A 23,026-nucleotide genomic window follows, 5' to 3' on the forward strand; every position below is an offset into this window, starting at 1 on the left:
GTGTATGCTGATAAAGGCAAACGTAGTAAGAATAAAAATGGTGTATGACGTCACAGGGAATTTTTAAAAGTTTAGAGCTAGTGTGACATATTTACTTAGTTTTCATTATCAGGTTTTGGGGAGGGTGCAGCAGCATCATTCATTATTGGTGTAAGAAACCTTAATGACCCTTAAAGACAATGAAATTACAATGAATATGATAAATTATATAATCAACATATTAATGACACTGTTCTAAATGCATTTCCAAACAGATATGATAAACTGTTTTAGGATTACATTTGCATACTGCATAATGCAAAATGTTTTTAGTACCTTATGCTGAAGCTCATCCACCAGTTTCTCCAACTTTTCAATCTGTGCCTACTTTTCCAGCAGTCAGCTGCTGAAGTGGTGCAAACTCTGCACTCCAAGCTTCCGTGATTTCACATTTCTCCTTCTACTCCTCCTTTGGAATTGTGTCCAGTTCTTCTGTATCAGTTTGCGTCTGCTCTCCAGTGAAGGAAGATGCCTGCTGAGGCATCTGTGCTGTTGTGCAGCCTTTATGACGTCACCTCAAGCATCAGAAAGCAATTGTATCGTTAAAAAAAAAAAAAAAAAAAAAAAAAGTTGAGTAATAACTATCATTTGACATTTTGGGGAAAATATCAAATGATAAAATAATAATTAAAAAACAGGAATGCTGACATACAATAAGAAAATTTGTCAATCTGTAGCAACTCCAAACTGCATAATAAACAGCAGTTCCTTCTCATTCCACTCTACACCAACAATTGAAATGAACAGGATGAGGAACAAAAAAATTTATTCAATCTTTTTACAGATGAGTGACAATAACTTTTAAAATCACTTTCTGAAACATAAACATCTCTTTATGTGCACACTTTGCATTTATTCAGTAGGAGGGGAAACATTTTGGACTAAAGTGTGAGAAAAGATTAATAAAATATTTGTAATAACAAGAGGTGTTTTAACTACTGAGAAATTCACATTTAAAAAAAAAAAAAATACATTTGCCCCTTTTTTCCTTTTTAACGGCCTGCAAACACATGCGTGGTGATGTCACCATATCGGCTGCTGTCAAACTGCCCCCCCCAATGGAAACGCACTGTGTGACTCGAGCAGAACAAAATGAAGGTACAGAGAAAGACAAACCACGCTGGATAAAACACTGGAGGAGAAAGAGCCACTGAAACAGGTAAGAGTTTAGCCCCAAACAGCCTCTTCTTCAAGTATTCCCTCCTGCGCTTCCATCACTTCAAGTAGTCCAACCTTCACTTTCATCACCTCTTAGGTTTATAACATAAGCTGTAAGTGCACTCAAAAAATTCTTCTATACATAGAAAAATAATAATAAGTAGTAATAATGTTATAACAATCACTTTACACTTCAATTTATACACAACCGTAATGTGAAATTATTTTTATTCCGTGGCATCACAGTCCCCACCCCCTGAGTGTAATGTTCAAGTTTCACCCCTGCAGCTACGGAAATGCAAACAGGAACTCCGATTTGGTTATTTTAAATTACATTAGTGATCATTGGTCATGGCAGTGATTAGAAACAGAATATTTATGCCTTCCTGCAGACGGTTGTGCTTGTGTGCGACGGATTCACTGCTATGTACAAGCTGCTAATCGATCACATGCTTATCAGTCCATCTGGTTCCCTGGCGTCAGACACCAGCAGGCTTCATCCTGGGCGGGTGGGAGTGAGAGAGAGAAAGAATTGCAATTGTGTCGTCTCTTCCTTTCCGTTAAACAGGCAAACGACTCATGAAGCATGCTTCACTTTTACTCACCTCGGGTTTTGCTGTTCGCCCGCCTCAGGAAGCAGCGATGATGCAGCTCCGGCATTTGTACAACTTTGAGTCGTGGGTACGGATGTGATTCCGTACATTTCTCAGTCGAAAGAACGTCTTACTGCAAAGCTGAATAACACAAAGCGTTAAAATCAGGAGATGCAGACTGTTTCACATCATCAACACCCAAATTTTTGATACGAGACACATTACAGGCTGAGGAATAAAACAGCCTTTGATTTTATATGGCAGTTCAAGTTAAATCACAAAAGTTTCCCATTTGTGTTCCATTTTGGAGTCTAGTAAGAAGCTCCTGAAATACCGATGCCTGGATGTTCTGTTTTAAAGTATTTAACATTCAGAACATCCTTTGGATTGACCATCTCTAGTTGACTGCGTGACAGCGGCTCATCTACTTTCTTTTTACTCTCACACTGCCTTGCTGGCAATCATCAGAAACAGAATATAAGCACTGTTAAAACTAAAGTCGCAACAAACAATGACGCTGTGACTTTCACAGCAAAAGTCATTGCTGTGCCACTGCTGCTTTTCTAGTTAAGATGCTGTTATTGTGAAACTTGGGAAGATGAGATGCAAGTGTGAATTTTTCCCTTACCACCGTCGCCTGTGTGTTTGCTCGTTTGTTTTATTTACTGTATTTTCTGGAGTATGAGTCACACCAGAGTATAAATTGCATCTTTTTCTGTGTGATGAGCTCTTTCATTTGGGATTTTGTAGTGTATTTTTTATTACTGGCATTTTTTTTCTTTTTTTCTAAATCGGAATTTATTTTGTTTAGTGCTTTGATTCTTGAGAAACTTCTTCATAAATAGTCATTATAATTACTATTATTAATAAATGTGAATTTTCAGTATATATATATATATATATATATATATATATATATATATATATATATATATATATATATATATACACACACTCACGGGGGCTCCCAAACTAGTTAAAAAAAACATACTGTGACTTATACGCCGGATGATATGGTAAACAGATGGAATAAATTGAATTACACTTTGCTACCTGTAGCAACAGAGAAGTAACTGTTCAGACGGCTCCACTGACTTATTCATAGTGTATAATTGCAATATGTCAGGCCCCCGCTTTACGCTGAAGGCCAGCCAGATTTACAGCAACGGCAGGGTTCAAAGTTAACTTCTTTTAAACAACCAGTAATCTGAAAAATTCACTAGATCGGACTTTACACCACTACTGAAATTACATTTTCAGCCACTTTCTTAAAATAGTTATTAAATAATAATGCACCTTACTGCATGGCAGTAAATTAGGCATGGGTGGTGGCCAAGCAGTTAAGTGTGCTTGTTTTCAGGCTGAAAAGTTCCCAGTTCAAGGCCACTGCTGCCCATTCTCCATGTCATGTGGAGTTGCACTTGGAAGGGCACCCGGCATAAAGCTTGTGAAATCAACATGCAGGTCCACCTCTGATCTGCTGTGGTGACCCCGAGTGAAACAAAAGGGACTTACTTTACTTGGCAGCAGTAAATTAGTACAATTGCATGAGTGTTTCTATTTTTTTGTTACTTTGTCCTGATGAAGGCAAATTTTGTACTTTTTATATCACGACATATAGGGAAGGACATGGCCAACATATCTACTCGTCCGCTCCATCAAAAAAAAAAAAAAAAGGAAAACACTGAAAACAGTGTATGAAGTCTGATGCTTTTGTTATTACATCAAAACTCAAGTTCAGACATTTCTGTATCCACAATTTATTATTTTATGCAAGGGAGAGATTATATATATATATATATATATATATATATATATATATATATAAAAACACAGCAGAATGCAGCAGTCAGAGCTGAATGTGGAACCCTGTATGATAAAGGAAACCCTACATCACAGAAACATGATTATTTATGCATGAACTCACCTGAGCTTTAGCATGGATTCCAAATGTTTTTAGGAATGAAATACAAAAATGTGTAAGACTGATGTAGGTGACGATTATCCACCCTGTGGTGCCCAGAACCATTAGTACCAGGTGGACGTTGTTTTTTTTTTTGTTTTGTTTTTTAAAGGTCAAACCCAACTTACTAGACAAGGCCAGTGCTTGCCCTCGACGTGTCTGAGTTGATGCATGATGAGAGCATCACAGTCCCTGAAAGAGCTTTGGCACTGCAGACAGGCGTGAGCCACTTTAGGGGCTTTGGGGGCTTGACTGCGAGGACCCCGAAGCTGTTTTATTCGTGCCCGCTGAACGGAATCAAACATCACACAGCTTCTGCCGCTCGGAGAAAGGAGTTTACTCTGCTGTTTGGAGATAAAGAGAGGACATGAAAAGATGACTGTGGCATCACTACACAGAAAATGCATGCTAGTTTACCAAAATTCTCAGACTCACCACTTTTGCCTTTTTACATAGTCTTGTCATTTTATGATACGAAGCAAAAGTACAAAAACAAACTCCAACGGGTTTGAGTAATGTAAACTTTTTGTATCCCCTCACTTGTCTGACATCAGCTGGCTGTAAAAGTAATGATCTGTTAAATAAAGGAATAAGTACTCATGTAATTTGTGCATTTACAAAGTTTATAAAAATGCATCAAGGAACCGGATTTTATTCGATGTCATAAAGCAAACATAAATGATACTAGCGCATTCCCCGTGGGGATCCACAGGCTCTAGATTGGTTAGTGTTTATAAAATAGGTAGCTGACATTTTTCCAAGGGTGGCAATAAAATATTCAGAGTTTCTATAATGGAATGGTGTGCGCCTACAAAATGTAATTATCAACATCCATTGTCCACTGTTAGCTAACAGCCGTTACTTTCTCCAAAAATATTAATCCGATCAACATGCCATTTTTGAGGTGCTCATCACTGACCCAAAATACATAATATCAAACAGCAAATGTCAGCTCTCCCCCAGTTTCTCCATGATCAAAGTTATACACACACACACACCACTTCGCTTTTAATATGTAGATGATTTATCGCCCCCTGCTGGAATGGCGTGATTTCAGAATGTAATTAGCAACGTCCATTGTTCACTGTTGTTAGCTAACATTCCTAATTTCTCCAAAAATATTAGTCCTATCAAGTTTCTGTTTTAGCAGCGTTCATCCTTGAGCCAAAATACATAAGCAGACCAAATGGCAAATGTCAGCTCTCCCCGGTATGTCAGTGATCGAAGCCACACACACGTACGCACGCACCACTTGGCTTTTAATATATAGAAAGGTGGTGGCCAAGATGATGACACCATCAAGGCAATAAAAACCTAACATTCCACATTTAGAGCTTCTTTGTCCTTTTCTGAGATTCTAAAAGTTTCTCCAAAGAAAGCTGACTTGCACAGTTGCTGTCTACATTCACAAACTTGAAATGAATCTACCTTTGGAGTAAGCTGTGTGACCCTTGACACTTTAGGTTTGGTTAGGCGAAGCTTGGCATTTTGGGACTCTGGCCTTGACCTCTGAACTTTGCTTTGACTCGCACTCTTCTCTTCCCTCTTCACCGGTGACAGGGTGGCTGGCGCTCTGGTTCTCAGCGCTCTGTGCTGGGACTCTTCTGCTCCAAAGTTCTGCCCCATTTGTGATACAGAGCGGGTCAAGCAGATATCCACACTCTCCTCCTCTTTCTTCAGGCCTGCCATGGGCCCCCCTGTTGGTCTACAGAAGCTAAACAGAAAGCCAGAGTCCAGTAACTTGATGGGGGGTTTGCTCTGGCGCTTCCCCAAGTCCGGAGATGAAGGATCGGAGAAAGATCCGACAACTGGCAGAGGTTCTAGAGGCTCTTCTTTAATGGCTTTGTACAAAGGGTGGCTGTAGAGGGACGGCGGAGGTGTGTGGTCTAATATTTGGAGCTCGCCAGATTCCTGATCCTTAATTCTCAGTCTACCGTCTGTGGCCTTCGGCCCCTGGCTCCCTGACTTCTTCCTCTCCACACTGGTCTTACACTTCATTTTCCCCACCTCCCTTGTAGCGTACCGTCTGAGTTTGTTTTTTGTTGCTGACCGGCAGCGGTTGTAGCGCAGTGTTCTAACATTCTCCACGCCAACCTTGTTTCTGGCCCGTGATGTCAGTGAGGATAGAGGCTTACGCGGTGTGTGACCATGTTGACTGCTTGATGGAAAAGGGCGACCTGAGATCGAGCAATCAGCTGGTTCTACTTTGATTGTGACTTTGTTCCTCAGAGTTTTGGTGCTTCCACGGTGCAGAGGCTGCTGCGCAGGAATTTGAGCACTATCACCCTTCCTCACCGAGCGTCTCATGTCCTTCCCCCTGAAGGACAGCCTGGATGGAGGCTGGAGTATGTCTGGTAACCCTCCCTTACTTCTCATGCTCCTGTCGCTTGGCGGGATGTGTCGCAGGATGATGCTTCGCCTTTTTGCCGTAATCTGCTCCGTGCTGCCTGCACCAGCGGTTTTGGCTTTCACAGTCCTGCTGAGGAAGCGAGTGGTTACGGGACTGCAAAGAGGCAGCGCCAGTGGTACATCTCCATATGCTACCCCTGGTGTAGCGAGGCGTGGTTTACGTCGCTTTGTCAGTGAATAGTTGTTGGCTTTCAACTTCCTCAGCCGTTTCTTCTGTCTCCAGCCAATCAGGTCTTCTGGTCTGGGGAGCAGAGCAGTCCGCTGTAGCCCCAGGACATTCATCAACTTGTACTTCTCCTGTGCTCGGGCATAATCCTCTTCATCCTCTCCAACCTGATTGACTTCTTGCTTCACCCTGTTAGGGCTACACACAGCTCCAGGCCTTGATCGAACGCTGCGTGAAAGCCGGGTGACGGTGTGAGTGTCTCTCTTTCGACGAGGGGTCTCCGGCATGGGCAGCAACCTCTGAACTTCCTGTGAAGCCCCAGGAGTGGAGCGAAGAAGCCGGGTATTTGATGGCATTAAAGGTGGGTAATTCTGTGAGCGTGGGGATGCCACAGAATTTTGGGAGATGGTAGCTTTCTTGGAGGAGGGAGATTTGAAATCCATGAGCTTCATCCTGTGTGAGGGACTCACAGGAAGCCCATTATGGCCTTGGGGTGTCAGCGTGTTACGCAAACTATGCCTTGGACTTTGTTTTAACGGTGGATCAGAAGTATCTAGCATTAGACTGAAACTGTTGTGTGCTTTATCCTCCAACGTCCTCTTTCTTTTGCCTTCCCTCTGTTGATGGTGAAGATCACGACTTGAACTTTCCATCCTGGTAGACAGCTGTGACTGCCGTTCTTGCTCCTTCATGAGTGCAGAACAGGCTTCCACTGCCGGCCACATACCAAGGTGACGGGCCATGGTGATGACTTCAGGTAAATCCTCCTGATGAACGGACAGAGTGGAAGAGTAGGAGAAATCTAGCAGAGACAGAAGGCTCTCCTCTCTGAAACCTGCAAAGTAAAATACATTTTTTTAATTCAGTGTGTACAACCCCAATTCATCAATTGGACAGCGACAACATAATTATGGAAGAACACACGTAAACCCAAAGAAGAGACCATGTCAATATCAAGTATGAGGTATTTTCTATGAATGTATACATCTCATCCTGTTTTAGTTTTTCATTCACCATACTTGTGTTTAATTCCCCTGAAAATGTCTTTCAAGAACAATTTAAAAGTCAAACTGGATGGATTTATGAACAGCATCGTTTCTGTTCAGTTGGTATTAGAACTGTCAGACAGTGAAGTTGACAACCTTTTGCTGCTTCTCTATTAACAGTTATTACCTTCACTAATCAGACAGTGTTTTAGTGTTTCACCAATATCTATTTGTTGGTTGTTGGTAGAATTACCTAAAAACTTTGGCGAGACTGTTCAGTCTGACATGGAAAGTAAACCATTACCATCTGGTAAAATGTTACTTTATCCAGTCACCCTGTAAAGTGGACGTTGTTGCCTTTATCAGCATTTCTCAACCTCGGCAAGTGTTTCCTTCTCGCTCTCTGAAAAAAAATGGAGTACGAGGAGAACACTGATAGTGATGGGACCTTTCACTGCTTAACACTTTTGAAAATCTGAGGTGACAATGGAGCATTTAAAAATGGTTTCTTCTTGTATTTTTACTGAGAGAATCTTGTTTGAGGTTAGCTTATCCTGTATGTTTGGCAATCCTGTATGCACTGGAAAGTAGGATGCAGTGCGATCAGGTGGCAGGCATTAGTTTCACCTTAAAGTCACAAAAGTGTACCTCAAAGCTCAGTTTTAGGACCCATTTTGTTCACAATTTACATTACTGATCAGTGTGCAAACCTATCAAATGCCTATAAAATCTTTATGAAGATGAGGCTGTAATTTATTTGTTGTTCAAACTCATTTACACAGGCACTTGAATTTCTGCAAGTCCACCTTTGATGCCGTGCAGACCCGTCTAGAGAAATTGAAACTATTCTTCAATGTTGAAAAATCTTAAATGTTTTTTTCCCCCAAATTCACCCATTTCCTCAGAATATACCATTAATCAAAACTGCTCAAGGTAAAACTCTTGAGCTAGCAGAGGTCGAAATAGTACATGCTAGTTTGTCCACATATTATTTGAGCAGTGCATGTAATTTTATACTGCACTAGCACTGGTGCAAATATCTTTATCCAAGTTTTATCAACTATAAGCACCAGTAGAATGAACCAATAAAAGAATAAATAAGGAAAAAAAACAATTTCCAGTGTGTTGTCTTTGTCTTCCCTGCATTTTATGACTCTCACACACGGAGCGAGTTGCTGTGGTCTATTTGTTGTGTTCGCGTGCATACATGTAAACAAAGAAAAGAAAAAAAACTGCCTGCCGCCGCGGTTCCTCTCTCTCTCAGCCCTCAAACTGTGTCATCATTGTGTTATAAACCAGTCACCATTTGCTTTATTATACATCTGTATAGTAAATAAAATTATCTTCACGGACGATTTGTTTGCGCGTGCACGTAAAAAAAAACTGGCTGCCGCTGCGGTTCCTTTACAGAACCCGGGAGAGGTCACTTAAAGTGATATTTTTTCTGGCCATGATAATTTGTGTGCACGTTTTCCTTTAATTGAGCCCACAAATTAAAACATGCACGTTTTCCTGGCCGTGATAATTCGTGCGCACGTTTTTCTTTAATTGAGCCTTCGACTTAAAACATGCACGTTTTCCTTTCGTTCAAAATGAACTCCATAACATGAGTTAAATTGTTATACTCATGAGGGGGAGATGCTTCGCCCTCAGCATCCTTTTTAATGTGCTTAAACTCCAGATATTATCATGCTGGGCAGCTGGCGTGATCTGTATGTCCTTGTGTGCCCAAACCATGATATACCCTGACCAGATCCATTTCTAATGGGGAAATGTATTCCACTGTCTCCTGGTTTGTTGGCTAATAGCCAACATTTATGTGTCAAGACAATATTGAGTGCACATTTCATAAATTGTGGCCACGTTTAAGAAGATTGTGCCCTTGTTTTACTCAAACGATGCTTAAAAGGTACGCACAATATCATAAAACGAGCACACATTCTCTCCACATGCAAAACATTTTGCGATGTTACTTCCAGGGCTCCGTAGTGCCTCGCTCTCTCTCCCCTCAAACTCTGTCATAATTGTGTTATAAACCAGTCACCATTTGTTTTATTATACATCTATGTAGTTAATAAATAAAATGATCTTCACGGACGATTCATTCGCACGCGCACATGAAAAAAAACGTCTGCTGCTGCTGCTCTCCACTCAAATTCTCCCCAGAGAGGAAGAGTCTGACACATCAGGAGGAGGAGTTTTAAGGTTGATATAAGACTGACTTTTGGTTGTGCAAGTAACTTTGTTACTAGCACCAGTGCAAGTAGGTAAAAAAAAAAAAAAAAATGCATTTCGACCCCTGGCTAGTCACAGCTACAAGTATTCGAGATTAATTATTGTCACAGAGCTTTCTTTTAAAGTTCATCTTATACATTTGATCTCCAAATTAAGGGTGAAGCTCAGTTTCTTTTATAGAAAAAAGTCACGTTTCTCCCTCGGAGCTCAGAAGCTTCAGATAGACTATGGTGATGTTGTGTATATGTGTGCTTCAATCAGTCGACTCTGGTGTATCAATGTGCTCTGAGATTCATCATTGGTTGTAGCCATCTTACCCACTGTGAGTTGTATGCCAATGCTGGCATGCCTTCCTGGAATGTAAGGTGATATACACACTGGACACTGGTTTACAAAGCTCTTATTGGGTTGGTTCCTACTTACTGATCCAGTTTCTTTTCGGAAAACCAAAAGCAGTTATGCTCTACGCTCAAATTATGTATTTTTTTGTACCCCGTGTTCCAACAGAAACAGGAAAGAAGTCTTACTTTTTCTTGCCTCTTTGGAATGTCCTGCAATCTGAACTGAAATTGTCAGGGTTAAGTTCTCTGAACACTTTCCGCTGTATTTTATGAAACCAACAATGGAAATCTTTTGAACATTGTCTGCGTTTTAAATCATAAACGGTCATTTTTTAAACTAATGTATTGTTACTATGACTGAAAGACTGTGTTTCATTTGTTAATTGCTTCTATTTTATATATTTTAATTGTTGTCTTGTTGCTTATCTTGTCTATTATGTGTTTTTATATGGTTAAATAAAGGTTTCATAATGGAGTAGATGCATGAAATCTCACAAGAACATGCGGCATGTAAGTAAGATGGCTCTGCGGACTAATGAACAACAATGGGACATCAGCGCCATGTGAAAAAGCTGTTTAAGTCATCTGATCTATTTGTGACAATTTACATATTGTTAGAAGTATTTATACCTTTATTTCAGGAGCAGGCATATCTTTAAGGTGGCATTAATAGACATTTTTACAGGATACAGATCATTTTAAAGATTACATGTGTAATGTATGTCATTTAAGGCTAAATTAGTGTTTTGGTAAGTAGGTGCATGCTGAAACAAAGAAGAGGCAGCACCTTGTTTCGCAAACCCTCCTGCCTGGTTCTCACAGAACCCCGACTTGAACATTGTTCATCTCTCCCTGCTGTAGTCACAGCAAATTAACTACTCAGGTGTGTTCAGACATTCAGAAGGTGGTAGTCATCAGACTTAGCCAATCAGGTATCAGTAGAGCGTAGAGAGATCAGTGGTCCCTGAGGATCAGCACTAAGAAATGCTGGCTGAAAGTGTAATCATGTTGATCTTGTCAGACAATCACAAAGTAGTGATTTGATTAAGTGCTGCTGTGCACAGGTGTCGTGCACAACTATTTTAAATGATTACTAGTCAAACTGATCAAATCTAAACAACAAAAAAAAGTATGTAAATGAAAGTAAATAAACAGTATGTTTGGGTTCAGTGAAGCACAAGAGTAGTGCTGATTAAGAGGAAGGTTTTGGGCTGAGACACCAAAATTCAAGTGCTTGAATTCTGAAAGCAAAGAAAACTGAGCATGAGGGCATCTTGAGGCAACACTGAAATGCCTTTTAAATATTGTGTTGTGTGAACACCGTTACTTAGCTAAACAAATATAGCTGTTAAAAAGATAAGCTAGTAACTTCTGTTAAATATAACTCTTATTCTACGCTATTATGCTAACTAGTAGAGAAGGACAGATGAAATGTTTGTTTGTCTGCCTGTCACAACATACATGATATTTCAAGAAGAAATGGACAGGTTCTTATGACATTTGCTGTGGAAATGATCCAGTGGTGGTGGTGGGGGTATAAACTACTTCTACACTTATTTGGAGACACTTCAGAGATAAAAATTCAAAGAAAACTGAGACCCCACACTGTGATGTTTTCTTAGCATCTGTTTGGACTCTGGCAGTGGACTTTGGTCTTACCAGTGAGATCGATGTCTGGCTTGCTGCTGGAGTCCGTCTCTGTAAAGATTTCCTGGAAGTGGTCGCTGACGGCTGCCAGGACAGCTTTGTGGGCCGTGTACGATTTCCCGCTGGTCCTTAAGGTAATGTCACAGAAAAGCCCCGCCTCCCGCTGACTTCTCAATTTGCTCAATACATCAGCACTGTGTGACGACACAGTCTTTGACACACATGTTCTGCCGCCCAATTCCTGAGACACAGAAATGTGTGAACAGAGTAATCCCAATGAAGTGTGACATAAATTGTGCAATTTACAGGGCGGGAGACACAAAACGAACAGCACTTACATTTGATTTCTTGATATGTTGGTTCCGGCATTCCTGACAACACAGGACAAAGTCTCTGATCTGGAAGTACATCCCTGTGATGAAAACAATGGATTATGGTAACACCATAAACAACAGGTAAAACAAAAGAAAACAAGGGCCATATTTGAGTCTTCATTGACGTCAGTGTAAAAGCTGTTTTGTTGTTGATTCAATCATTAGTGCGTGGCTGTACTCAAAAGTGACCACAAAGAGAAAATGAGTTCTCTCCTCAGACGCAGATAAGATGACATGGGGACAAGTCAGAACTCGGTTTCTGTTTTCCTTCATTATCTCCTTAGGATGTTTGAACTTTTGTTTACTAGCAGTATTACACAAAACTAAAGAATGTGTTTTAATGAACATGTGGCTGTTGAAAGATGAAAAGTCCACAAAATTTAGACAATGACCTCAATACAGATCCAGCAATCCATTACCACGTGTAACACTTTTGAGATAAGGCATTCTGATATTCCAATTTAAAGCTTTAGGGTTCATTTTTTCTAAATCAAGAGATTCTGAAATATTTTCCCAGACAGACAAGTGTGATAGATGTCATAGCTCCCTTTGCCATTTAAGTCATATATTCTTCCTTTGTCCTAACCTGCATAATTTTTTTTTTTGGTATTATGTCAAAAGTTCTTGGAATCACTCTGCATCCATGCCCACTGGTAGCTATATTTGGGATCCCTGATAGTTCTGTTTCATTAACCCCAAACAGAAGGATAGTGTAGCGTTTGTATCTTTGTTAGCGAGACGGACCATTTTTTTTTGTTGGAAATCAGCGAACTGTCCCTCTATCTCACAATGGTTAAAAGAAACCATGTTTTTTTTTTTATAAAACTGGAGAAAATTAAATATACAATGAGAGGCTCTATTGGGATGTTTTTCCATAAAGAAAAACCTTTATTTCGTATTTAAGGAACTACAGGTGTTGCCAGACTGAACTTACATCTGTCACTGTTCACCACTGTTCTTTATGGAGTTCTGTAGCTGTTCCGACTGAGCCAGGGGTAGGGGTGAGGTGGGTGTGTTGTGTGTGTGGTTTGTAGTTTTTGTTTTTTGGGTGGGGAGTGCGGGGGGGACACCAAGTGGATGAGTGCCTACAACTTCCTCTGGACAGGAAGTCAACCTACTACAGGTTATCTCCCCAGACAATCCCAGCGCTTGTTAGCTTATCCTTACACAAAATAACACAGGCAGTGTGGATCACACACTGGTAGTCCAAACCCCATCCCACAAATTTTTGAAAGCAGTACCCAAAAATACAGGTGCTGGTCATATAATTAGAATATCATGAAAAAGTTGATTTATTTCAGTAATTCCATTCAAAGAGTGAAACTTGTATATTATATTAATTCATTACACACAGACCAATATATTTCAAATGTTTATTTCTTTTAATTTTGATGATTATAACTGACAACTAATGAAAATCCCAAATTCAGCATCACAGAAAATTAGAATATTACTTATGACCAATACAAAAAAAAAAAAAAAAAAGGATTTCTAGAAATGCTGGCCAACTGAAAAGTATGAGCATGTACAGCACTCAATATGTACTTGGGGCTCCTTTTGCCTGAGTTACTGCAGCAATGCGGCACGGCATGGAGTCAATCAGTCTGTGGAACTGCTCAGGTGGTATGAGCGCCCAGATTGCTCTGATAGTGGCATTCAGCTCTTCTGCATTGTTGGGTCTGGCGTGTCGCATCTTCCTCTTTAATATACCCCATATATTTTCTATGGGGTTAAGGTCAGGCAAGTTTTTGGCCAATTAAGAACAGGGATACCATGATGATTAAACCAGGTACTGGTAGCTTTGGCACTATGTGCAGGTGCCAAGTCCTGTTGGAAAATGAAATCTGCATCTCCATAAAGTTGGTCAGCAGCAGGAAGCATGAAGTGCTCTACAACTTCCTGGTAGACGGCTGCGTTGACCTTGGACCTCAGAAAACACAGTGGACCAACACCAGCAGATGACATGGCCCCAAACCATCACTGACTGTGGAAACTTTACACTGGACCTCAAGCAACATGGATTCTGTGCCTCTTTCTTCCTCCAGACTCTGGGACCTTGATTTCCAAAGGAAATACAAAATTTACTTTCATCAGAGAACATAACTTTGGACCACTCAGCAGCAGTCCAGTCCTTTATGTCTTTAGCCCAGGCAAGACATCAAGTCAGCAGTTTTCCCCATGATTGTGTAGCCTACAGAAGTAGACTGAGAGACCAGTTAATGGCCTTTGCAGATGTTTTGAGTTAATTAGCTGATTAGAGTGTGCCACCAGGTGTCTTCAATATTGAACCTTTTTACAATATTCAATTTTTTTGAGATACTGAATTTGGAGTTTTCATTAGTTGTCAGTTATAATCATCAAAATTAAAAGAAATAAACATCTGAAATATATCAGTCTGTGTGTAATGAATGAATAGAATATACAAGTTTCACTTTTTGAATAGAATTACTGAAATAAGTCAACTTTTTCATGATATTCTAATTATATGACCAGCACCTGTACAACTGGGTCAGACTGTAACAAAGAGCCAGAACTGGCAGCTTGTTGAGCAACGGCAGTTGTGTACATTATTACAACTGTTGCCCAGACGAGTAATTGAGGAAATTGCTGGGACCTCTAGGAAAATATGACGTCTAAATCTGAAACATGCACACTGGACAATTTTGTCATTTTGCGCTGACAACTTGATATACGAGGTCTGTTAGAAAAGTATCCGACCTTTTTATTTTTTTCAAAAACTATATGGATTTGAATCATGTGCGCTTGCATCAGACAAGCTTGAACCTTCGTGCGCATGCGTGAGTTTTTTCACGCCTGTCGGTTGCATCATTCGCCTGTGGGCAGGCTTTGAGTGAGCATTGGTCCACCCCCCTCGTCAGATTTTTATTGTCAGTGAAATGGCTGAGAGGCTGCCGCTTTGCTCCATGAATTTTTTTTCAGAAACTGTTAGAGACAGCCAGTTGGAAACCATTCGAAAGATTCAGATGGATTTCAGTGAAGATTCTGTCGGTATCACACGGATTAAGGACCATTAAAACTGGATTAAAAATGGCCCACGGCGGCGGAGGGCGCACCGCGCCCTGAGCGGCCATCGACAGGCTAGAATGAGCAGATCACTTCCAAATTTAAGGCTCTGTTGATGCAGGACATCGTGTGACTAGCAGAGAAGTTTCAGAAGAGGTCGGGATCAGCACATTCCACTGTTAAAGGAGATTTTGTAATGAAAAATGTGCGGACGGATTCGCGCATCGGGACGCAGCTGCTCACAGCCGCTGGACAAACAACACCTCCGTGTTGGAAGTCTCACAGGACAAGTTGGAACATGCCCAGCTGTTAATCAATTTCTCAGATACTCACTCGACTGAAAAGCCATCAAAAGCCATCTGAATCTTCTGAATGGTTTCCAACACAGAGGTGTTTTTTTTGTTGCGCGCAATGAGCGGCTCCGTGCCGACGCGCGAAATCCTCTGCACGTCTTTCATTACAAAATCTCCTGTAACAGTGGAATGTGCCACAAAAGTGCTATGTCCAGCTCTCTTGCCATTTCTGTGGTAGTCACACGATGTCCCGAATCAACACAGCGTTCAGTTTAGAAATGATCTGGTCGTTCCAGCCTGTCGATGGCCGCTCGGTGAGCCGACAGAATCTTCACCGAAATCCATCCATATACATATATGTATATGGATGGATGTATACGTATACATATATACATACATATACACATACAACCCCTGGCAAAAATTATGGAATCACCGGCCTCGGAGGATGTTCATTCAGTTGTTTAATTTTGTAGAAAAAAAGCAGTTCACAGACATGACACAAAACTAAAGTCATTTCAAATGGCAACTTTCTGGCTTTAAGAAACACTATAAGAAATCATGGAAAAAAAATCGTGGCAGTCAGTAACGGTTACTTTTTTAGACCAAGCAGAGGGAAAAAAAAATGGAATCACTCAATTCTGAGGAATAAATTATGGAATCACCCTGTAAATTTTCATCCCCAAAACTAACACCTGCATCAAATCAGATCTGCTTGTTAGTCTGCATCTAAAAAAGGAGTGATCACACCTTGGAGAGCTGTTGCACCAAGTGGACCGACATGAATCATGGCTCCAACACGAGAGATGTCAATTGAAACAAAGGAGAGAATTATCAAACTCTTAAGAGGGTAAATCATCACACAATGTTGCAAAAGATGTTGGTTGTTCACAGTCAGCTGTGTCTAAACTCTGGACCAAATACAAACAACATGGGAAGGTTGTTAAAGGCAAACATACTGGTAGACCAAGGAAGACATCAAAGCGTCAAGACAGAAAACTTAAAGCAATATGTCTCAAAAATCGAAAATGCACAACAAAACAAATGAGGAATGAATGGGAGGAACCTGGAGTCAACGTCTGTGACCGAACTGTAAGAAACCGCCTAAAGGAAATTGGATTTACATACAGAAAAGCTAAACGAAAGCCATCATTAACACAAACAGAAAAAAACAAGGTTACAATGGGCTAAGGAAAAGCAATCGTAGACTGTGGATGACTGGATGAAAGTCATATTCAGTGATGAATCTTGAATCTGCATTGGGCAAGATGATGATGCTGGAACTTTTGTTTGGTGCCGTTCCAATGAGATTTATAAAGATGACTGCCTGAAGAGAACATGTAAATTTCCACAGTCTTTGATGATATGGGGCTGCATGTCAGGTAAAGGCACTGGGGAGATGGCTGTCATTACATCATCAATAAATGCACAAGTTTACGTTGATATTTTGGACACTTTTCTTATCCCATCAATTGAAAGGATGTTTGGGGATGATGAAATCATTTTTCAAGATGATAATGCATCTTGCCATAGAGCAAAAACTGTGAAAACATTCCTTGCAAAAAGACACATAGGGTCAATGTCATGGCCTGCAAATAGTCCGGATCTTAATCCAATTGAAAATCTTTGATGGAAGTTGAAGAAAATGGTCCATGACAAGGCTCCAACCTGCAAAGCTGATCTGGCAACAGCAATCAGAGAAAGTTGGAGCCAGATTGATGAAGAGTACTGTTTGTCACTCATTAAGTCCATGCCTCAGAGACTGCAAGCTGTTATAAAAGCCAGAGGTGGTGCAACAAAATACTAGTGATGTGTTGGAGCGTTCTTTTGTTTTTCATGATTCCATATTTTTTTCCCCTCTGCTTGGTCTAAAAAAGTAACCGTTACAGACTGCCACAATTTTTTTTCCTGATTTCTTATAGTGTTTCTTAAAGCCAGAAAGTTGCCATTTGAAATGACTTTAGTTTTGTGTCATGTCTGTGATCTGCTTTTTTTCTACAAAATTAAACAACTGAATGAACATCCTCCGAGGCCGGTGATTCCATAATTTTTGCCAGGGGTTGTATATACATACATACACATACATACACACACACACACACTCATAACAACAAATACCAAAAAAGAAAATCAATTTTCAAAAGAACATTTTTCTAATATCATGCAGCCCTGATGGCCATGAGCTTTGGGTAGTGACTGAAAGAACAAGGCTGCAGATACAAGCAGCAGAATAAAGGTTCCTCTGTGGGTATGTGGTTTTACACTCAGGGACAGGGTGAAAATCTCAAATATCCAGGAGCAGCAGCTGTACTTCAAATGGAAAAGAGCCAGCTGAGGTGGTTTGGGCATCTCGTGAGGATGCAGAAAATGAATAAACAAACTGATATTCAATTAATCAATTATGATATACACTTGACAAGTGCTTTTCCTCATCAATTCAACAATAAATATAAAATACCAGGCTATAGAACAAGTCAACTTAAAGGACATGTTGCATATTATTTTATGTCCCAGTTAGCAACACAACATGAAAGTATTAATGATTGTAAATCTATTCACGCACATGCAGTAAGAATTAGTGTCGCTAATGTATTTTATTGCTAATTATCCCTCTCGCTCGGCGAATCAGCAGGTGCATTTCCGGAAAACATCTTACTCTGCATTTCTTGGTATGTGACATACATTTTAGCAAACACAGAAACATTATGATGGCAGACAAAGAGTGAAACGAATGCTGTTACGTCTGATAATGAAGCTTCTGAGCTTTCATTTTAAAGTGATGGCTCAGATTTATCAGATATGTTCAGGAATGTTGCCCTGACATGTGGTAGCGAATTTGATGATGATGACGTTAGAGCTACAGCAGGGTCTGCTGAAATACTGCCATACCATTTGCAGCCATAGCTGCTGGCAATGATAGTGTGGGAAATACAAAATGATGAGAAATCACAAGTAATTAATTTTGTATAACATATATAATGTACACTGTTTAGGCCTATACTAACAGCAGATACAGATGGGGACAAAATTATTAGCCCCCTGTGAAAGTTAATATTTTAATTTCATTGAAGGTCTTCCAAAATTTCCTGTGATTTTTTTTTTTTTTGGTAACACAGCAAGGAAATTTCAACACATTTCTCAAGTTTTATTTTGGATGGTTACAGTTGTTTTACTGTGCATACGAAATATTATTTCACAAAGAGCGAAAAGCTTGAGGGTCAAAATGAATAATTATTACAACTGCCAAGGATGTAATAAAATCACCTGTGTTTATTTGTCTGTCTGTTAGCAGGATTACGTCAAAACTACTGCACGGATTTCAATGAAATTTTTAACAGATACATATTAGGCCATGGAAGACTCCATTCAGTTTTGGAGGTGATCTGGATCCGGATCGAGATTCTGGATCATGTTTCACTTTATACAGTCTTTGAAGGATTACATCAAAACTACTTCTCTGGTTCTCACCAAATTTTCACCACAGATAGACATTAGGGTATGGAGGAAGACTATTAAATTTTGGATCTGGATCCGGATTGGCAAATATCAGAAATCTCTGATTGTTCTTGTTTTTATACTGCATGTACACTGGAAGATAACAGTTACATCTTGATTTTACAAGCTTTGACGGGCAAGCTTTGACAGTGACTGTGCCAGCTGGGACCTATTTGATGGTGTGGACCTGGACAGCTGGCGATTGTGCATGTGATCCATGAGTGACGACTTCATTGATGGTTTGGAATTACATATTTAATCTTGGAAATCATTCTGCAAGTGGGTGGGTGCCCTGTTGAGTTTTTTTTTTTCCTTTTGTATTTTGTTCTCCTTAGTGGAGCTGGTAGGCTTTGTTTATTTTACTCCGAGGCTGTCAGATTTTGGATCTCGATGTCTGTGGAGTCTGCTGTCTGTACTGGAGGAGCACATTGCTTTAACTCCATTATAGCGCCCACTGTGTACATGCACACCGGACTCTCCAGTGTTTCAGGCTGCCTGATCACGCAGATGTTTCTTAGATTTTTCACAGTTATATCAACGACAACACTTATAAGCGTGCACAAAGCTTAGCCTCTAGCAGACCATTTTTGACAGGCTATGTTCATGACTAATAAACATGCACACACACAATAAGTCTTCTCACAGTAGAGAGCGACTGCTGCTTTTACCGTGACTGCATCAAAATTAGCAGTTATCACAACATGACATCACACATATGCAAACTCTGCAATTAACCTGCAGCTCCGTTCTCAAAGTTAGCAGCTACATTCTATTTAGCAACGCGCTGGGACATTTCCTCAAAGCTACATAAACGCTGTCGGAAAAATGAGCACCCACGAGTACTTTGTTTTCGGCAGTCTCCGTAGCTGTTTGTTGTGAATGCCGTATACTTTGAGACCGGTCACGGAAGTGCACAAAATAATCCCAGTGTATCATTGGATGGTTTAGGCCGTTGGTGACCAACGGCCTAAATCTAAGTTGTTATGATTTCTTTGCGAGATGTCCTTTACGAATTCTTTTGTGGCTGCAATTACTGGTTTCATGAGCAACTTCAGGTTTAGCCAATCAGTGTCTACTGCCAGTGATGTTTATCCAGTGCCATTTTAACTCCTGTACAGTTCATATTATCTTGAGGACAAAAATCAGTATCTTCATTCAGTCCAACAACACTCCGAAATGTCCCCTTTCAAAACTCAAAAGAAGACTGGCCTGTAGCACAGACTGTTTGATACATGGCATAACCAGTGTACTGCCCAAACATTAACAAATAACATGTATAGTGCACAACATTCTGTCTGTGCAGGCTGCCATTAATATTATATTAAATCTCTTTAATTTTGCAAGAATCAAGTTTCTATAGCTTCTAAAGTAATAGACAGTGAAGCACTGATTAGACAAAAACAACTAAACTCACTACTCTGATCACAACAACAACTGATGTTGGTACGTGAATTTCTTTTCACCCCAACATGACCAGAAGCACCTGCTTTAACCTCAGATCCAATGAGATAACTACTCCTGTACCTGTGTAATGCCTGGGTCACACGGCAAGATTTTAAAACTGTCTGTAGGTTTTCGATATCCAAGAGACCAAACACATGCCGATCAAAAAAAAAAAAAAAAAAATCATAGATACAACAGTTTTGGTCGTACAGTGTGTGTGGTGTGCAGGCACATGGTAAAGACAACACAACACACACGAACAGATTTCACTCACTAACATTCCCAGGTCAGACAGGAAATGTCGCAAAACCTCCTGAGATCAAACGAGACTTCGGAGTAAACAATTCTGGGTTCCCCTCCATGTTTACAGGCATAAGCAATTAAATTACTCAGAGACCTTAAATTTTATTTGAGCCAAAAGAACGAAAACACTCATTTTGACCTGTGACCACCTCATCTCTACAAAGTAGCCTTCTATGTGCTACAGGTACACGATATGGGTAGAGAGTGAAGTCACCCCACTGTGAACTCGCCCCAGGTGAAGTCACCGTTGCATATTAAAATTTATAAGCTTAGTTTGAGAGCTCGTTTGCACAGTGTTTTAACAATGGAGGGAATGTTCAGGGTAGCCTAACTGCTATCCTTCACAGGTCCTCCTATAGTTTTAACAGTGCGTGTTTATTCTTCACAGTTTGGGTAACACTGACACTCCTGATTGCATAATGTTTCCATCTTTCAAAAGTTTCAAATAACCGTTTGGGCCTAGCTATCCATGCTTTTTTTTTTCTAAATAATTAAGAATGACTAGTTTAAAATTAGGGACCTGCCAGTGTGATGTATAGAACTGGGCAGTGCTCCCTGCTTCTCCAGTCAATGGGCTTTTTACCTGACAATTACATTTCCCTACCTTAACATCATCTCACGAACAAAACTTGAACGGTGCATTATGTCACTGGTGTGTATAAATAATGTATTACATCAACATATAACTGAAATATTGCATTACTGGAGTAGGGTGACTTTACTCAAAACACAGTGGGGTGACTTCACCTGAGGCAAGTTTGCAGAGGGGTGACTTCACTATTATCCACTGATATGTGGGCGTCCCCTTGGCCGTTTTTTTTTTTTTTCCTTTGCTGTTCCTGGGGTAAACACTGAAGTACCTATGTGCTGGATATTGCATAGCAAAATGCTTAACCTGCGAAAACTGATGATTTTCATGATCAATTCTGCTTATCGGCCTGAGTCTATGTTTAAAAAAAAAAAAATCACATCTGTGTTATCTGTTGTTACAGGCAGACTTTGAGGTCATGTCTGACATAGCTACATTAAATTTTGTAACTCTGACTCCTCTGGAAAAACATGATGGTACACTGGCATTGGTAAGAGGAATTTGAAGCGTATGATTCCAATGTGCTGAGAAGTTAGGAATTGGTTCTCCTTTCCTTGTATTTAAAAACACACCACCACCAGCAGCAGCAGCAGCATACCTTGGTCAATTCTCCATAGCAGGGCAGATTTATGTAAAATATTGTGTGCTTTATGGTAAACGGCACATCTTGCCGATGTTGATTAAATGCTACAAGCTGAATCCATTCCAACCACAACTGCATTGAATTAAAAAAAAAGGGGTGGGGGCTTTAGCATAAAACGCACAATCAGTTAAATTTTACATATATCTGCCCCACTACCGGGGTCCTCTCTAATTTCAGCATCAAATTCCATTCTAAAGTCCAGCCCTGGGGAACAGTTCATGTCCAAAAATACGTTTTTGTCCACCAACTCTGGATCAAAGCACACCTATGGTTAAATACGTACAATCTGACAGCAACTTGAATTTTTTGCGTGCTTCTTGAATCCCGAACACCCACCTTCGATCCTGTTTGCTGTGTCCTGTGAAGAAGTGAGGATCTTACCTTCCCACCAGTAGTTCTCAGCCACACATTTGTAGGTCTCCTCCAGGGACAGGTGGCGCTGGCCGGGTCGCCTCCGGTGGAAGGTGGAGATTGCGTCACATCTCCGATCTTCATCCAAAACCTCCCTGTAGTTTACGAAACCTTTCTCCAGCTTTTTGCGGTACAACACCCCGTCTATCACCTCAAAGTTGGCAGTTCCACACCCTTTGGAGTGCCCGACCGAATCCCCAAATCTCCTCCTGTCTGCAGACCTCTCTGCCGGTCCGAGGTCCGACCAAAGTCTGGACGAGCAAAACGTGTCTGTGCTGCCGTAAGGGGCGTTGCTGTGAGCCATTGGAAAACGGATCAGAACGGAAAGCGTTCAGTTTTCTAAAATAAGGCGAGTTTCACTTTGACAAATCGCCTCTCTAGCAAAAGTTAGTCCCGACAGAAAGTCCACGTGGAGACGATGACAAACTAGCCGCTTAAATTACACCAACAATATCCCCATTTAACGGCAACACCTCCTCACCGAGCCGTCACACGGGTCATCATCACGCAACATCTTCGAAATAATCACCAGAGTTGGGCAACAATCTTCTGCTACTACTTAAAAATTATTACTCCGCGTCCGTCCGAGTGGAGATATAAATTCAGGAGCGGCGGGGTTTGGGCGCCAGCCTCCCCCGGCCTCCTCTCAGCCCTCCTTCGGGGTGGCTTCAGGGGTCGGCAGCGGCCTCCGGAGCCAAACGACGGCAGGCGGCTTCACCTCCGGCGTAACTTGAGATCTATTTCCGCCAACTCGAGTCGGAAGCAACATGATGACGCAGCTAGCAACTCGGCAGCATCGCCGCTCGAGCCACCGAAAAGCGAGCTTTAGCTCCGCCACCAGCGCCAAGTATTGGCCAAAAAAATCACTCCAGATGCCGTCCAAAGCGGGCCAACGAGCTCCTACCGAGCACATG

The 23,026-nt window shown here is 40.8% G+C and overlaps 1 protein-coding gene across 2 annotated transcripts; it reads right to left on the reverse strand.

Moving 5' to 3' along the window:
• Positions 1 to 783: 783 nt before the first annotated feature.
• On the reverse strand, positions 784 to 22,675 carry si:dkey-229b18.3. 2 transcript variants are annotated; one of them, XM_034185965.1, is made up of 7 exons: positions 22,083 to 22,675; positions 11,876 to 11,949; positions 11,550 to 11,778; positions 5,182 to 7,163; positions 3,882 to 4,094; positions 1,803 to 1,931; positions 784 to 1,698 (listed from the first exon to the last, which is right to left on the reverse strand). In XM_034185965.1, exons 1-6 carry the CDS (start codon positions 22,414 to 22,416, stop codon positions 1,827 to 1,829), a joined length of 2,937 nt encoding a protein of 978 aa, XP_034041856.1. In that variant the 5' UTR covers positions 22,417 to 22,675; the 3' UTR covers positions 784 to 1,698; positions 1,803 to 1,826. The 2 variants fall into 2 exon arrangements, with proteins under 2 accessions (XP_034041856.1, XP_034041855.1); XM_034185964.1 differs by having other exon boundaries at positions 3,882 to 4,097.
• Between the last annotated feature and the right edge of the window lie 351 nt (positions 22,676 to 23,026).

The sequence above is a fragment of the Thalassophryne amazonica genome, chromosome 14 (assembly GCF_902500255.1).
Source record: "Thalassophryne amazonica chromosome 14, fThaAma1.1, whole genome shotgun sequence".
Taxonomy (NCBI): Eukaryota; Metazoa; Chordata; class Actinopteri; order Batrachoidiformes; family Batrachoididae; genus Thalassophryne; species Thalassophryne amazonica.

What these genes read in the sequence shown, in the direction of transcription:
- si:dkey-229b18.3 (XM_034185964.1), bottom strand. Translation starts at nt 22,416, where the DNA reads ATGGCTCACAGCAACGCCCCTTACGGCAGCACAGACACGTTTTGCTCG. An exon ending in TGAGAACTACTGGTGGGAAG is followed by an intron (nt 11,950 to 22,082) that starts GTAAGATCCTCA and finishes TTTTCATCACAG; the next exon opens with GGATGTACTTCCAGATCAGA. An exon ending in AACATATCAAGAAATCAAAT is followed by an intron (nt 11,779 to 11,875) that starts GTAAGTGCTGTT and finishes TCTGTGTCTCAG; the next exon opens with GAATTGGGCGGCAGAACATG.